At 42.4% G+C, this 17,131-nt stretch overlaps 1 protein-coding gene across 2 annotated transcripts in view; it reads left to right on the top strand.

The window, feature by feature from the left end:
- MCTP2 (multiple C2 domains, transmembrane 2) overlaps window positions 1–17,131 on the top strand; it is a 108,398-nt gene that overhangs the window by 14,852 nt on the left and 76,415 nt on the right. For both annotated transcript variants that reach the window (XM_009887137.1, XM_009887129.1), the window contains 4 exons: window positions 7,985–8,127; window positions 8,944–9,020; window positions 10,225–10,336; window positions 12,381–12,416. In XM_009887137.1, coding sequence (XP_009885439.1) covers window positions 7,985–8,127; window positions 8,944–9,020; window positions 10,225–10,336; window positions 12,381–12,416 — 368 coding nt within the window. The remainder of the gene's footprint in view (window positions 1–7,984; window positions 8,128–8,943; window positions 9,021–10,224; window positions 10,337–12,380; window positions 12,417–17,131) is intronic.

Genomic DNA, 17,131 nt, shown 5'->3' with positions numbered 1-17,131 from the left:
CCTACAACCCCACCCAATAAATGTCCCCCAGCCAAGGAAGCCAAGAGTGCTGTTCAAGCAGGATCTTGGTTCTGGTGGAAAGGGGAGAGGCTCCAAAAACCCTCTTTTTTTGGGTCAGAATTGCAGTGTCTCCCTTCTTAGGGCTGCAGGATGAGAGAGGTGTTACCTGTTGGTCATCAGCTTGTTTGGAGTCTGATTTACTGGCTTCTCACTGCTTCTTGGAGTGCAGTCTAACTCGGTCTAACTTAGTCGTACGTGAGAAACTGCTTAAGCAGATGGTAATGCGCACTTGGCAAGCGGCGTTCACATCACCTGCGTGTACCTTGGCTACCTGCTGTCAGACGGCGTGTGGGTCCCGTATTTATAGTTCTTGTAATTGATGAAGCCAACGCTGAAGGTTATGGTTCTGTGTGCGTATATACACAACACCAAAAGTTTGGGGTTTGTATATTTTTTTATAGCATTGCTGTTACTAGATGACGTGATGCATCTCGGTGATGGCAAGGAGTTGCGATCGATATAGTTTTAATATTGTAAGTAGTAAGAAGGCAGAAATGTATTTTATCAGTTACTTACCTGTGGAGCACTGGTAGTTCTGCCAAAAAAAAACCAAAAAAAAAAAAAGGAGAGATAATTGTATCTTATTTGGCTTAAAAAAAATAATTAAGCATTCTTAATCACCAGTGCTTTAAGTGTTGTCATTTTGTTGCACCCTTAGTGGTTTTATGGCCTCGTTGAGCCCTTTTTTGTGAAGCTCGTGACTTCCAGCTCCACGTGCTTTGAACTGGAAGAAGCTGGAGCCCATTTCTACTTGCTGGTTCACTTTCATAGGGCAGGGTGATGCCTCATGTTCCTTTGAATCAGTCTAATGAAATTTGAAACGTCCTGCTCCCTTATGGCTCTGAGAAGCTCAGAGTGTGCATGTCACTGCCTGTATGAGTCACCTTTGCACAACAGTGACGCTGTGACACCGAGCAGCAACGTGATGCCACTGCTGTGTGGAAGCCGTGAGGAACCTTCTTTGAGTTGACAAACCCAGCTCTGCTGCTGGATGAAAAGTCAGAAACTGGGGTGCGAGTGCCTGTGAGGGTGAGAAAGAAGCCCCTTCTGTTTCCAAATCCTGTACTTTCAAACTTTGAGTGCATTTTTTCATCTGTTAAATGGTGTGGTTACAAAAAATGTATTTCTCGGATGTGATGTCAGCTGGTGAGTGGCTGTGGTTGCTCTCTCTCCCCCCCGCCCCCCAACTGTGTTGCTCCACCCTGAATTTTGTGTGTCTCTTTTCCACGTGATCTTGCGTTTTTTTTTTTTTTTTTTTTAGATTTTGACAAGATCTTTGTGCCTCGTCTCTGTTTCTTTCGTTCAGGTTTCCCTTGTTGCTTCCTGTTGGTTTCGCTCTCGTTTCTTTTCTCTCGTGCCGCGGCTGAAGGTGCGGAAGGAGCGGGGTGGGTTGCAGGAGGAGAGAAAGCGCTGTCACCTTTCTGCCCGCATCCTGCTTCCCCCGGTCCAGCGCACATCCTCATCTGCTCCCGCATCCCAACACCCACCCTCTGCCAGAGGGTCCCGGTGGGCTCCTGGACCTGGCAGAGATGCTGCATGGGCAGCTCTTGTGCCAAAGCTCGGTCTCCCAAGGGCAAAATAAAGTGAAAGAGGACAGAAGAAAGTGTCCGTTTAACTTTAAGCAGTAACGAAGCTGCAGTAGCCCACCGCTGGTGACTCTGGGCTGTCTCCACTGCCTGGGTCCACGCTGAGCGCAGGGTGCTGGAGGAAGGGACGTGTTTGTGCTGGGCTGGGCGTTTGTCGGCTCAGAGCAAGTCCATTATTTGGAAAGCAAACGCTCAGAGCAATTAGGCTGAGTCGCTCCCTGCAAACACGCCGATTCATTTAGACTTTCTCTGTTTGCAGGGTATCTGCAATTAGATCATTAGTCCTTCAGATTTATTAATTATTGAGACGTATTAGGCGACTTTTCACACTTTTTGAAAGGCGTAATCATGGCTAATTTACAACTGCGAAGAATTGGAATGGTGCTGGGTACTTATTTTGATGTTTTCTGGATCCTGTGTAGCTCTGTCTACAAGGGCTGGTGCTGCCAGTGTTTATCTGCGTGTTTATTTTGGAAATGCAACGTGTGCGGCTGAATCTTTGCCCCTATACACAGTGGTCCCGGTGAGCATCCCTCCTGGACTGGCCGTGGGAAATGAACGCACAGGGATAGGAACCTCAGGAAAATAGATTGAGCTCGAAAAAAAAGCAATTAATCCCTTATATGCATAGCCACCTTTGGTAAATTAGTGTTGAATTCAGAAATATAGGGATGGCGGCACTGGAAGAGAATACAGAGGGCCCAGAGAATACATGTGACTCTTCTTTAGTAGGTAACTGTAACTTAGATAACAAGTGTTTTTTAAACTGATCAAGCTTTATCAGTCGTCAAAGCTAGCTCTTGGGGGCAGCGCCTGCGTTAACAGCTCGTGATGGGTCTTTCGGGGACCCCCGTAAGGAGATTTTGTAAGGCCAAAGGCTGAGGATACACAAAGATGCAGCTATTTACACCCAGCGTGGCTTCTTGCCCCGTCCTCGTGCCCTCCTCTGCATTCATACCCGAGCCCCGACTGGGAATACAGTCTTCAGTTGGACTAATGGTGTTTTTGATGTTTTTTTTTCTTCTTGGTTTATTTATTTTAATTTGGTGTTTTAAACACTGTTTCTAACTCTCTTACATAGAACATCCTGCATCTGCTTCTTTCATTCTATTAATGTTCAGTTGAGGCTTTTCCCCCTCTCTTTTCCTCATCAACTGTGGGTTCGCTTACATTCTTCACACTTCTCTGGTCTTTTTGGTTTATTGGCTTTTGTCATAGTTGTTTTTTTTTTTTTTTGTGGGTCTTTTTTTTCTTTGCTTCTTGGTTTATTTTCCCGTGGAAACTATTGGTGATGCTTGTTTCCAAGCAATGTTTCATTTCCATCTGGCCACGTAAAACTAGCTGAGCACAAAACTTTCCAAAATTACCTGAATTTCGTGCCAGCAGAATACTTTTTTTTTTTTTTTTTGAGTTCCCCTTTAAGCCTTGATCTCAGCTATTTTGCCGCAAGAATATAGAGGTTTTCCATTTAAAAAGAAAAGTGTGTGTTCCAATTTAAAAATGCCTTTTACTCCTCATTGTAAATAACTTCCAGTAATTCTATTTCTAGGAAGATTTTAATAAATTTATTCTTTATATGCGTATAAAATAAATCCTTCATTTCCTTCTTCAGATTAAAATTTAGGTTTTTAACCAAAACTTAAGATGGTCTAGGTTTTATTTCACACTGTTCTTTGATTTTTTATTTTTTTTTATTTTTTTTTTGCCCCCAGGATTTTAAGGCAACTTGGTGGTAATTTTTATTTACTTATTTATGTATGTAATGAGACGTGTTCCATATGCTACATTTCCAGTAAATTTGCTCCTATAAAGTAGTGTGTGGCTTGAAATTATGTCGGGTCTTCTGGTTTTGGTGATGCTTTTTTTCCTAATTATGAAGCAAGTGTGTAGCGGTATTAAACACAGTTGATGCGATGTATCTCTCGGTAGCTGCTAGAGGGCAGCAGTATCCATTTAAAAACACCGTTAACAGTTTCTTGGGCTACTAAACCCTCTCCTGCTGCTGTGTCCCGGTGACTTCTGCTCGCTGAAGCTTGCTCAGATTTTAGCTGATGTTTGATTTGCCTTCACACGTTGCTTTTTAGTGTGAGTGAAAGAAACTAGAAGTAAAATAGGTATTACGGAAATGAAGTAAAGGGAGCATTGCTGTTGAGATACGTGTTCTTTCTCTAATGATAAAACAGGTCCAGGTGACGGAATGATTGTTTTTAGAGGTCATCCTTTCTTTTTTGCTCTTATTGGGTTTGTTTTAGGGTGAGAAGCAGACAATCCTGTTTGCTTTATATATTTTGTCCATACATTTTACTGTGTGAGCATCTTCTTGTCATTACGTAACACTTAAATTAACCTCAATGCATCACACCTTGCTTTTCCCACCAGAAAAGTGTTTTTTTGGGGGCTCGAGTCTCACTTGATTTCAAGAAGAATCAGTCTCCTTGAGTTACCCCATTGACATTGCTACAGCTGATGTGACCGAGATGAACAGGTTCAGACCCTGCGTTGCCGAGGAGCCGGGGTGCACGTGCATAAAAGTTGTTGACTTGGTTGCCGTCACTGGGAAACGGCTGATAAAAAGTTGGTGGTTTGTTTGGTTGGTTAGTTGGTTTTTTTAATGGTCAGACTTCTTCAGAAAATTATCAGTTCTGTCACATTTAAAGGAAAATTACAAAAAAAAAATAAAATAAAATAAAAGACCTGTCATTTTTTTCAGACCAGTTCATCTCTAAAACTAGTCGGCACTTTTTTGGGAAGTTGTGCTTTTCTGGCTAGATTGTAGATTGCCTCTAATAAATAGCTTTTAGTTGATGCAGATGTCTTTTTGAACCTGAATCCAGAAAGGTTTAAGACTTAAATTCAAAAGCAGTTAATTTGCGGTCTGTGCTGTTTGTCCCATCCACTGGGGCTTGTCCACCTGGCTTAGTTCTCATTCCCTGCCTCCTTTTTAACCTATTTTGGTCACCTGGATGCAATCTGGGGTGCCTTAAGGAAAAACAGAAATGGACACGATGACCTAGGGAGGTACAGGAGCTTCATCAACATCCCCGGAGCATCTTGGAGGAAGCCCTGAAAGCTCCAAAAGCGGCTGCGATGCCATCTCCACCCCCACGATGTCTCTCCTGGCCATCCAGGTCCACCTCAGTGAATGCCACCGAGGAGCCCCGGTACACGCCAGCTCCCGCCGCGGAGGTGAAAGTCCATCTGTTTGCCGGCGCGGCGGTGTCAGCCCATCATTTGTATGATCCCGCACCGCCGACCCCTTTCCCCCCGCCTGCCTAGTTGAGATGTTCCCCCTCTGACAGCCAGACAGGCGAGCGCCGCCGAAACCCGCGCCCCTCCGCAATTATTTTCCCCCGAACAATTAACGCCGGTTCCTAACTTGACACCTTTCCCTTGTTTGGCTTTTGTAAACCATCATCCCTTTTTCTATTAATTCCCGGCATTCATATTTTCTTTCGCGCAAGTGCCGCCGCTCACCCGTGAAACAGTTTGAACATTATGTAGCTGTCAAGAAAGCGAGGGATTACCCAGCGTGCCTTGCCGGAGTAAGTGACACCACTGAGGCCCCGGTTTGAGATGTTTATTTTGAGAGTAAGCTGACAAGCATGAAGGCCTGATCCCAGAGTGGCAATCTTATTTAATTAAAGGCCTCTTTTTATTATAGCTTCCCCCCCCCCCCATTTTTTCAATATTTTTATATCTCTATATGTGTTTTATATAGAGATTTTTATATTGCTTTTATATACATATGCTTTTTTATATATATAAACATATGTAAATATAGAGGAAGACATTCTTTATATATATGTATATAAAAGAATGATTGCTAAGGGCTGGCTCACGTGAGCAGTGCTGGGCAGCCCTTCCCCCTCTTTTATTTTCCTTTTCTGTATAACAACCCGGAATGCTCTCGGAGCAATAATGCAATTGGGATGCTTACTTAGCTATAGTCATCCTGCTCCCCATCCTCGGAGGAAGGGCTCAGACTTTTATATCTGTAGCCATTGAACCTGCCGGCTGTTTGCGTTCTCCGGCTCCTCTTTCTCTCTTTCTTTTCGGGTTTTGCCCTCGCTCCTGGGTTTTCTGTGCCAAAAGCAGATGAGTTTTATGGCTATGGACCACCTGCCTCCATCGCCCTCTTCCTGCTTTCATTTCATCACTTGCTTTCCTTGTCTTGGCTGGTTGCGATTTCATGCACAGAATAGGTTGTGGACATTGTTGTTACTGTTAGTGGTATTTTTAATAATGCAGCTTGCTCCTGCTTATCCTGTAAATAAAAGCCAGTTCTTTTTTTCCTTTTTTTCTTTCTCCTTTTTTTCTTTCTCCTTTTTTTCTTTCTCCTTTTTTTCTTTCTCCTTTTTCTCTTTCTCCTTTTTCTCTTTCTCCTTTTTCTCTTTCTCCTTTTTCTCTTTCTCCAGGAGCTGGAAGAAGCTAACACTGAAGAGCTCAATGCTGTTATTGCTGAACTTCTCTGTCTTCTCAGGGCTACTGTTTGTATTTCGGAGCCATGTTTTATCTGTGTGTTCCCACTGGTTGTGGAAAGTGTGCTGGTTTTAAGCCGTACATATTATATAAGAGTATAATCATAGTTCTGAGACATAGTCTCGGGTCTAGTCCTAACGCATTGAAAACAATGAGAAGCTGCCCTCTGACTTCCCTGGCTTTGGATCAGGCCCTTATTATTTTTCTTTCTTGGAGGAGAAGGAAAATAAACTCCTTTTTAAGTTTGCAGCATTTTTTTCACAAAAAAAGGCGTTGATTTCAGCAATTACTATTTAGGAAAAGGATCAGCTGCAGGCAGGATTTGAAAACCAAGCGATATTTTCCTTCTGTGAATGAAAGGCAGCGTGTGCAGAATTGGGCAGGGCTCTACAGCTCTTCCTTTTTGAAATTAAAACAGAATAAAAACTTTCTGTAATTCTTAAAAATAAGCCTGTATGTCCCAGAAGCGCAGTTCTTTACAGTACTATATAATTCCAAATAGATGCTAACACATGGCTAGTTTTCCCTCGAGTCTAAATCTGCCTTCACATAACACTGACCAGAGCTTTGGATGTTTAAATATGGATTTTTCACGTTCTCACCGTTTCACCAAACTACTGTCGAGGCTGAGCATTGGTGTCGCGCTGGGTTATCCTGAACCGCCACGCGTGGGTCGGGCAGTGGGAACCAGGAGGGACCAGTTCAGGTTATTTCCGAGTCTGATGGAGGAGTCTGCCTTTCCCTGCCCACGCTGCGTTAGCTGTTATTCTTCTAATGAAACTGAACTCTTAGTAGGGACGTTTAATTCCAAATATAAGCTATAATACAGACAATATTGAATACGACAGATAAACGGCACCTGGGATGTTAATTGTATATGCTGCTACACCGCAGTTCTGTTCTTTCCCTTATTTACAGCAGCTTGTGATTATTTTTTTTTAATTTTTTTATTTTTTTTTGCAAAGTCTGTATGCACTACTAAATCAACCACCTAGTTAAATCCTTCATACACCTTGTTCCCCCTTTTGTGTGGTGTCCTGCACCCTGTTAGTGCAGATGCCACTGGTTTAATAACAATAATAAAAAGTTGATTCCCCTCTTCTCTTTTCCTTTGACAGCTGCAAGTCTTTCTATTGCTGCCGAGTGGCACGAGCCTCACGCTCTGCCTGTGGACATCTGCTCCATAAAACTATGGGACATTATTGCCGTGGCAAAATGTGCCACTTGGATTAAAAAATGTGTTACCTGAATATCATTTGTTGTCTTTATGGAGTCCATTCCGCGCCGTTTTGATCCTGAGCGGGTGAAAAATGTCAATATTTTTTCACTGGAACTTCAGATCTGGTTTTAAGTAAATTGGCAAGTGACACCAGTGGTGAAATCCTGAGGGGTGTTTTAGCTATTGTTACTGGTTTCCTTGGAGCTCCTACCCAAGTTACAATGCTTTTGAGTTTTGGTCTTTTTATATATTCACAGTCACAGGATCACATTTTCTCTCTTCCACTGTCTGTGGGGTTTGTTTGCCTGTAAATCGTCCTTCATCCCGTCTTCTGTTTGCTCTTTTCACAAATTAAAATGTTAACTAAGCTACTAAAGACTAATTAATGCTTTTTAAGAATGACACAGCAGACTATGAAAAAACTTGTTTTGCCTGCTTTCAGTCAACTTTCTGGTTCTGTTCAATAGATTTTGTGTATGAACCAGGATTTTTTTATATAGGTAATTAAGTATATGCATCTATATCTAAAATAAGTCACAAGCATTTATTATTGTCACTTATTGTTTTTTGAAAATATAATTTAAGGTTGTGGGGTTATGTGGAGGCAGCGCTAATCTATTTTTTTTATTAATTACCACAGGTACAAGTGACCCTTATGTGAAGTTTAAACTAAATGGGAAAACTCTCTACAAAAGTAAGGTCGTCTACAAGAACCTCAACCCAGTTTGGGACGAAACTGTTGTGCTGCCTGTACAGACCCTCGATCAAAAACTTTGGATCAAGGTAATTTTTGGGTTTAGATTTTTGAAAGATGGGTAAATATTTGTTTAAGCAATTATTGTCCGCTTTAAAAACGTACTGATTTTTGTTCACTGTAGCAGCGTAGCGTAACGTAAAACATGATCCGGTTTAAGAGTTTCGGCAATTTCAAATTAAAATGCACATATGTCTTTTCCAGATTTCGCTGGCATGTTTTCCTTTCCGTCTGCAAAAAAAAAAAAAAAACAACCCCAAAGTTGAAATAAAACTCCTTGACTGGATATGTTTACAGCCGTGGAGCTGAATTCTGCTCGCTCTTACCGTGCTTGTGGCAAACTCGGTGAAACCGATGGCGGTTTCGTAAGCACGTTTTAAGAGTGTAATTTGGCTGGGTTGAACAGAATTATTACCTGGGATGCAGCCGTGACAAGTAGCAAAGCCTTTTCTCATTATGAGTAACGTTCCAGTTACCAGCACCGCAAGCTACCAGTCGTGAGCACTAATTGCTAAAACATCTGTAAGCAGAAGTACCTGATTTTTGGGCGGCGTTTTATTATGCCATCGCGCAGCGCATAAAGGAACAGGCGCGATCCCGAGCGACACACATGGCTCTGTTTACATAATATTAAGGAGATACTTTCAAAATGCTGTTTAAATATTCAGTTAAAAATACAAATTAGAGCCGGGAGCTGGAAAATTATCCCTGAATTATATCTCAGCTTTGATCTTTCAAATACGAAATTGAACTGAAAGGGCTTAAAATATCTGTTCTTTTATCGGCCAGGATGAAAATGGCTTATGATAGGAAAATTATAAATGTTTATTTTGTTTTGCTACCAGGTGTACGATAGAGATTTAACATCTTCAGACTTCATGGGGTCGGCATTTGTAGCGCTCGCTGAACTTGAACTCAATAGGTAATATGTTGATTTAATTAAAGGTTATTAATGCAGCTTGATTGAGAAATATAGGAAAATAATGAAATGCTTTTGCTCTGGCTTGGAATTTGCCTGTTCATGAAGACTTATTTTGATACAAGGGTGGGGAGCATATTTGAAAAAAGGGGGGGAAAAAAAAAAAAAGTTGAGATAAATCCTGTACATGCATAGTTTTATCCGGCGTTACGGACCGGATTTGAATCCAACCTGGATGAGCCCAGTTCAGCAGAAGGTTCCCTTCCCTTTTCATGCCTGGGAATACCAGTAAGAGTTTCAATATGCGGCATTGTTTAGGGAGAGCTACGCCAGAAGAATTTATGGAGGCGGCAGCAGAAAAGGGGGGGAGAAGGCTGAGACCCCTCCTCAGCCCCGCGTGGCGCGGGGTGCCTTTTTCCATGGGGAATTGGGCTGGGGAGCGGTTTGCCTGGCCAGCTGCGGGCACCCCGTTTCCAACCACCCCCCGGAACCATCCGTCCCCGCGGCAGCTGCATCTGGCCCTGATTTAGTGCGGAGGCACAAGCCCTGTGCCTTTTGTCTGCTGCTGCTGGTCCCAATGTGGAGCTGGAAGGCAGGAATTCAAGTTTTAGTTCTCTTTTATACTCCCTTGCTGGGTGACTTTATTTTTTTTATTTTTTATTTTTTGAGAAAATTAGTTTTCCCTGTGCTGCTATATTATAGCTCCCATTGTATCCAAATTTCTAGAAACATTAATGAATCTGTCGGTGAGGTAGTGCCACCAGGTAAATTCCAGCGTTCCTGTGTTCAGAGAGGGAACTGAGTCACGGAGGGAGATCAAACGCAGGCGGAGGTGAGGCAGAATACAGGTGTCATGAGTCAAATCCCGGCCGTTCGTGTTGGAAAATTCACTTGGATGAGTTTCTCCGTCACTCTTCTTCCCTGCAAAGTGGAGGTAGTAGTAACTTAATTCAGCGTGTATCTGCATATGGAGAGTTAGGAGTATTAAGTAATGCTATATAGCTGCTGAGCTGCCTTATTAAAAAAGGGATGTGTTTTGTCAGAACTAAGAAGGAACCCTCCAGATTTCCCGTTTTAACATTTAAACTCAATATTGGGAATTTCAGACAAGAAGCTGAAATTTGCACAGCTCAGCGTGACCTTTAATAATCAACTCGAGTTAACTGGAGTCAATAAATGCACATTTTTTTTTTTTTTTTGCTTGTAGAACTACTGAACAGGTTTTAAAACTGGAAGATCCCAACAGTTTAGAAGATGACATGGGAGTGATTGTATTAAACTTGAGTCTAGCAGTCAAGCAAGGAGACTTCAAGAGAAATGTAAGTGGCTTAGGAAATCGAGTTTATAGCTGGAATGTGTAGGGAGGAAAAGAAAAGAGCTGGCATAATCTGATTTACTGGGAAATGCCATCTTTATTTTCATCCTCTGAGGCTCGGCTCAATATTGAAATAGAGATAGATCATAACTTTTAAAAAAGGCCGGTGTTTAACTGGGTAAAAGTTGGGTAGACATCTGTAGCTGGATGGTTCTGTCTCGCCGCCGTGACGCACACCGTGGCAGCGCTCTCCGTGCGTCGGGGATGTGGTACCCATCGCTGCAGCGTGCAGGTGGCTGAAGTGAGTGTATAAACCGTACCTGCTGTGATTGCTCTTCCAGAGCATTCTATTTTCTGATTTCCACCTACACCTAAGAGTTTAGATTTTAGCACTTAAAGAAAAAGAAGAAAGTGATTTTTTAATTTTTTTTTTTTCCTTGTCAATGAAAAGATATATCTGTGTGAAATCTAAAAGCAGGGATTTGATGTTAGGACTTAAACTGCACCAATCCTGTGGAGGAGCACACTGGCTGAGAGGAAGAGATTGCTTGTAAAAACCGTGATTTTTTTGCCACTGACAGTTTCTTGACTGACTTCAATTGAACTTGGCTCCTGATGCTGAAATACAGTGCGTTTAGTGATGCTGGAATCCCAGAAGTACCCGGGCAGAGACTGGGAACAACACAATTAAAGCTGACAGCTTTTAAATTTCAGGTCCTGCATGTGTTTTTTTTTTTTTTTTTGCTTATGTTTTCATCTTCTAAGATTCGTATGAGTGTTTTAACACAGTGTGGAGTATACCTGTGTTGGTGAACTCATCCTGCTCCTGTCCAGCAAGGGGTGGGGAGAAGCCAAGATCAGGCAGTTACTTGGACTGCCTTGAAAACCAGAGCTGATTTTAAATCTGTGTAATAAATATGTAAAGAGAAAATCCTCCTATGAGTCTTCAATATAATCTGGTATGAAAGTTGCTGTTTACAGCACATTATTGAATTATAGGTATGGAATTCCAGTCTGAATGGGGTTATTTATAGAAATGTAAATGTTTCAATGGATTGGAAAGCAAAATGAGAAAAAAGCTCCTGTGGGACGTCTGCTGTTCACTGTTCATTGTTCGAATATTTGCCTTTTTTGAGAATTGTAAAATCTCAATTAATATTAAGATAATTGTAGAGTTATTTCTACCTCAGTATGTGATTATTTAAAAGCTTAATGACGTTATTCAAAACACTGTTGTCATATCTATATATCTATATTATGAGATGACTTTGACCTGGGATGTCAATTCCCCCTCTGACTTGCACAAGAGCGTTGTTGGCACACGTGTCACTGGATTGCAGGAAGGGGGGAGGCAAAGATGGGAAGTTTCTTTAGCAAAAAAAGCAGTTTAGCCAAAAGAACCTCCGGAATTCTTCTGGGATTTTTAGGGAGACATAGGCTAAAGCCGACCTAGCCAGTGAGACAGAAAATACATTGGTTTAAAGTAGCGGCTTTTGGTACTTTTGGGTGCTTAGTTAACATTCAGAGTGCAGATGATAGAAGAGTTGGTGCACACTGTAATTTTTTTTAAAGTCGATGTTTTAAGCCCTCATATTTCAAATGCAAATTGCTCAGCCATTTCCAGTGGAATCAGAATAGTGAAATGGCTCTGTCCACATTAGCACTTAACAGCAAGAGGATTTTTTTTTTTTTTCCTTTTTAAATTAGCTTACTGTAGAACCAGATGGCACCAAAAGTATAAGCCATGTTTCTTACTAATGGCTCTGGGTCCCTCCACTTTTTATTCTTGATTACTTTTTTTATTTCCTTTCTTTTTTTTGGTGCAATGCAGGTATTTTGTTTGGAGTTTGTTGATTGTTATGTTCCATGAGGGAGGGAGGTAGATGAATGCAGTCGTAGATCCAGCCCCCTACTTAGTAATACGCTTTTCTAACCCATTTGACAAGCTGCTGTTTGAATTATTTTACTAAACACGTTCTCTGTTTTACTCCTTCTCTTCTTCCTCTCTCTGGTTTCTCTTTGGTACGGTGGTGGGGACTCATGAATAGAGATGGTCAAGTCGGAAGAAGCGAACTTCATCCAAGGTAATCTATGTTTTTTTTCTCTTAAAAAAAAAAAAAAGGGCCTTCACAAAATCTGTGCCCTCCTCTGAAACAGAAAGGGTAAACATAGAAAAACTTTGAAGTATAGATGCATCTGTCTAAATGCGGTGGCGATGATATCCTTTGCTTTTTTGATTTTTTTCAATGTGATGAGAAATTGCTGCTGTTTTCTTATCGTAGGTCCTATGGTAATGCCTAATGGCAAGTGAGAGTAAGACCCCATTCAGCAAAGAGCTGTAGAGAGAGACAAAAACTGTCTATACTGAGGAAATGGGTGTAAATCCAACCCAAAAAAGGAGCTGTGGAGGATTTGAGTTGTTTAAGGGTATCCGAAAGGTGGCCGGTAGTTGCTACTGGAGTTGGACAAGGGTCTCCTGGATCCCAGTCCAATCGTTTGGGTCTCCCCTCACCATGGGAGGAATTTTGTGAGGCTGTATTTCTTCTGGTTGCTCCTGTGGGTTTTGAAATTCCTTTTGTTCTTGGGATGGAGACCGAACAGAGAGTTTTCATTACCAGTGGTGTAACACGATTTTCAAGATTTGTGTGTTGCTACATATCTGGGTAACTTGCTGTCCTTGGTCTCCTGTAGCATCCCTGCAGGCTTCCTCTATTTTTGCATTCCTGTACTGTCCCGCTTTTGCATTAGATTTGAACTTGTTCGGGGAACAGACTGTGGCTTTGTATTTGTTCTGTAAAGCTTTAATTTGCTATTGAGTAAATAACAATGATATAGAAACTGCAGGCCCCAGAACCCAGCTTGAGAGCTATATAGTCTGACTTTCTGAAAAGCAGAATTTGGCTCTTACGAGGACACATATGCATCTTGATATTTTCCCCTATATAACTATTGGTTTGTGCCTAAATAAATTGAATAATTAACCTCCTGTTGTTTTATTCGGTACAACTGTTGGTGTGCAACGTAGAGGAGCCAACCCTCTCAGGTACAGTGCCAGCAAGTATATTTTTTGTCACTAGAAGAAGTGCAAAGTACAGCTCTTGGAGCTGGATGGCATCTCGGCGAGCCCTGGTTCCGGGGATAACACAGCCCTTCCCGCGGCGCAGAGAGTCGCCAGGCATCCCTGAATGCCGTATGACACAAAGTGATGGAATAATTGAAGAGCTCAGCACTTCAGTTTTTAACTAAAGCTCTGGAAATTACTGTGCCTTCACTCAATCACTGTAGTTTGATCCCCCCTTTTTCTCACGCGTGCACAGCTGTCTCTTGACGCTGGTTGGCTTTGGGTCCTGGGAAAGGGAGCCAGGTTTTTCAACTCTGGTCCTTTTTGTCCAGAATAGCCAAACTTCTGTCTTGGTTGCTGTCACTGGATTTTTTTTTTTTTTTTTTTTTTGATTGTACACTATATCTGATTACATCTTGAATAATTTTTAATATACCTGTTTTTGGACCCTTAGCTGTAAGCCATACGGGCAGGTCGTTCCGTTCTCAAGGCTCTGGCTTGTGTGTTAGCATCTTTTCGAATAAAATTAAGAGGTGCTGAAGCACGGTACTGAGTTAGGAGAAGGGAAAATATTGTTTAAAAGAGGAAGGGGGAGAAAGAAAGAAAAAAAAAAAAAGAACTGCAACCCTGTGCTCTATTCTGTTCCAGTCACTAGAGGGTAGGAGAGCTTCAGTTCTTCCCAGGGAAGACACAGTTCATGCTCCAGTGTGATCTCTAAAGAAAAGCTCTGTGACCATCCAAAGGCAGTAAAAATATTTCCCAGCATGCGCTGGAAAAATCTGACAAAGCAGTATTTCCTAGTTTATTGATTCTGCTACTGCACTAAAACACTAGTACTGTACATCAATAACCATCTTTAGTTAGGAAACTCTGGTCTGTGGAAGCAGTACTAGCAGTTTGTGGCAGAACATAAATGCTAGAAAGAAAAATTGTGTGCATGGGGAATATAGGCGTCTGGGGAAGGCACAAGAGGTTATGGAAGAATAGCCAGAGAGTATGATGGGGTAGAAAACAATGTTGCTGGACGAGATAAAGATACAGGAATAAGGGGAGCAGGGGAAATGGAGAGAGCTCTGTAACAGATACACAAACTCGTCTCTTTTTTGGCTACTGAGCTGACTCTGGTTGGTTGCGGCAGGAGAAGGCCGTATACTTTCTGTTTGAGCAGCTGAACTGAGACAGATCTAGAATTCATCTCTGTAGGTTTAGGCAAATAGTTTTCTATTTGAAGTGGTTTTCCTGGGTTTTTTACACTGAACTATAACTGACCCCTATTGTAACATTTAGCTTTTCTTCTACAAATACAGGTGAAATTGCTTATTTTAAGGATGGAGAAAATGAATATAACTCTCACAGCTTTTTTTAATCTGTATTGCCTATAGGAGAGAAATCTGGTTATACTCTAATTTGACCATTTTATGTTATCTTAGTGCAGATTTGGCACTTCCCTGTCCTAAATGAGCATTGCCACATCAGTCACGGGATCCTTGCAGGCTTCCCGGCTTCACCCCAAATACTCAGTGCCCCTGCTGATGGCGTTACTGCCTCATGCAACCCCATGTCAGACGGGCGAAGGGGTTCGCGTGGGCGGTTGCAGATGCCGTGCACTCTTCATGTGTGTTCTCTGACCTCCCTTTGCTTGTTGAAGAAAAAGCTGCATTTCGGACAACAACGAAAACAGCAGCACTACTAGATTTCCAGTCTAGCTACAGTTGCTTCACAACCGTTACATATAGTATGCAAGAAGGATTTCAGCAACTGAATATTGTCTTTTAAATCATTTTGGTGCAAGAGCTGTTGAACTGGATGATTTAGCTATCTGTTGATTACACAGTATATATTTTTCACTGCTGCGAGAAGGGAATCATCGCGCATTTGGGCGGACTCCCAAGGCATGGGCAGCACATCCAGATTCCTCATTTTTTATGGGAGCTGAGAACAGCATTGTCCTCCGTGGGAGCTGCCTCCAAGAGCGCAGCTTTCTTCTTTGTCTCGTGGAGGGTGGCATTGCGAAGGGAAGAAGATACTGTTAGGCAGTATTAAGATATGCACTCGTATCTGTGCATTGGCAAGCTCTCCCCTCTTTTCTCTTTTTCTTTCTGGGGCGCAGAGGGAGGTGGTAGCTATCTCCAGGCTGATGCTCAGTAGCCTTGTTTGTCCTGGGTGGCTTGAGTCTCACCCCGAGTGCCCCGCACGCTATTTCCAGCATTTGTACAGCTGAATAACCTTGAAGTGTTGAACATCTATGAAGCAAATAAGCAGGTTCGCTTGGGGTGGATTGACCCGCAGCAGTTCGGTCCTGAAACAAAAGCGACGCAATTGCCACCTTGATAGCCTAAGCTGATTGAATAAATTGGCTGAAAGGCTGACCGGACCCTAGTGCTCCTCGGTGTCTCATCGCAGGGGAAAATCCCTCGCTCTCCTTTTTTTTTTTTTTTTTTCTGCGTGGGCTGTTAGGTTTCATTTTTGCCTGCCTCATTGTATTTAGCTTTCTCCCACAATACCCCGTGGGCAGCAGTGCTCTCCAAGCATTTCGTGGAGCGGAGGGACTCAGTTGCCACAGGGTCACGCGTCGTGGCGGCAATCTCATGTCGGTTCACTTGCCTTTCTCGCTGCCCTCTCCTCTTTCCCAAGGGGAGACTGCCTCTGCAAAATGGTTTCCCTGCCTAATGAGGAGAGGTCCAAAGAGTCTTCCTATTTGCCTGTTGTTGTTTTCTCAAATGGCAAATTACGTGGCCCAGTTTCGACGTTGACCTCTTCACAGGGATTGCAGCAGGCTTTCTGTTGTCCTGTCTCATCCTTTTAAATGAAAGATGGGAGAGATGGGCTCTCTTCACACTTGGCCACCTCGCCGTGTCATTTAAATGTACAATTTTCCTGCATCTCTTTATTGCTTCAAAAACAAGTTTGAACTTGGGGCATGTACGTGTGTGTCAGGAAGAGAGACAGATTTGAAAGCAGTCCTGATGCACCAGAGGGGATTCGCTGGGTGCCTATAGAGGGAGATTATGTACAAATGGTGTTAGCAGGGAGACTCGAGCTCCTAAAGGAATTTGTGAAGCTGGGTCAATGAGCTGGTTCTTTCCCCTCCAAAGCTCCGTCATTCTTGCTTATCTCCTGCGTTTGCCTCTGCGAAGGCAGAATATGTCCCACCTGCTCATCCTTCTCCAGCTTGCTTCTTTAAACCAGAACCAGAAAGTAAAAAAAAAAAAGTTGAAAGTTGGTGTGAAAAGCTTTTATATTCATTTTGAAACCAGAAACTACGTTCTGAAAATTGTGTTGTGAGCACTGATTTTTAATTTTTCTGTTCAGAGACGTGGGATGGTTTCTGGGGGAACGTTCTTTCTAAGCCGTAGGGATAAGAACCGTCTTCCCTTCCTCACATGGCGGGGTCGTGCTCTATGACCAGGCCATACTTTTGCTTCAAAAAAGATTACTCGTTACTTACCTGATGTTGCACAGTCCCTAAATCTGCAGTAAACATGGGCTCTTAGACTTTAAAAACATCTAGTTTGGTTTTTAAGAGTAAAACATTCTGGATATTCTTGTGCTTACTATTTTCTTTCTGTCTGGCTGCTTTGAGGGATGCTTTTTGTTCCATTTTACAACAGTGAACTGCTCATAAAGGTGACCTTTATGGTATCACTGGTTGTTTGCACGCAGAGCTTAGCCAAAATCAGGGCTCTATCTGGAGACAACCCCTTGAATTCTGGTCTTAAGACTATCTCGATTTCAGAA

This window comes from Charadrius vociferus, unplaced genomic scaffold, assembly GCF_000708025.1.
Source record: "Charadrius vociferus isolate BGI_N301 unplaced genomic scaffold, ASM70802v2 scaffold190, whole genome shotgun sequence".
NCBI classification, from domain to species: domain Eukaryota; kingdom Metazoa; phylum Chordata; class Aves; order Charadriiformes; family Charadriidae; genus Charadrius; species Charadrius vociferus.
This window is presented reverse-complemented; position numbering and strand designations above follow the sequence as displayed.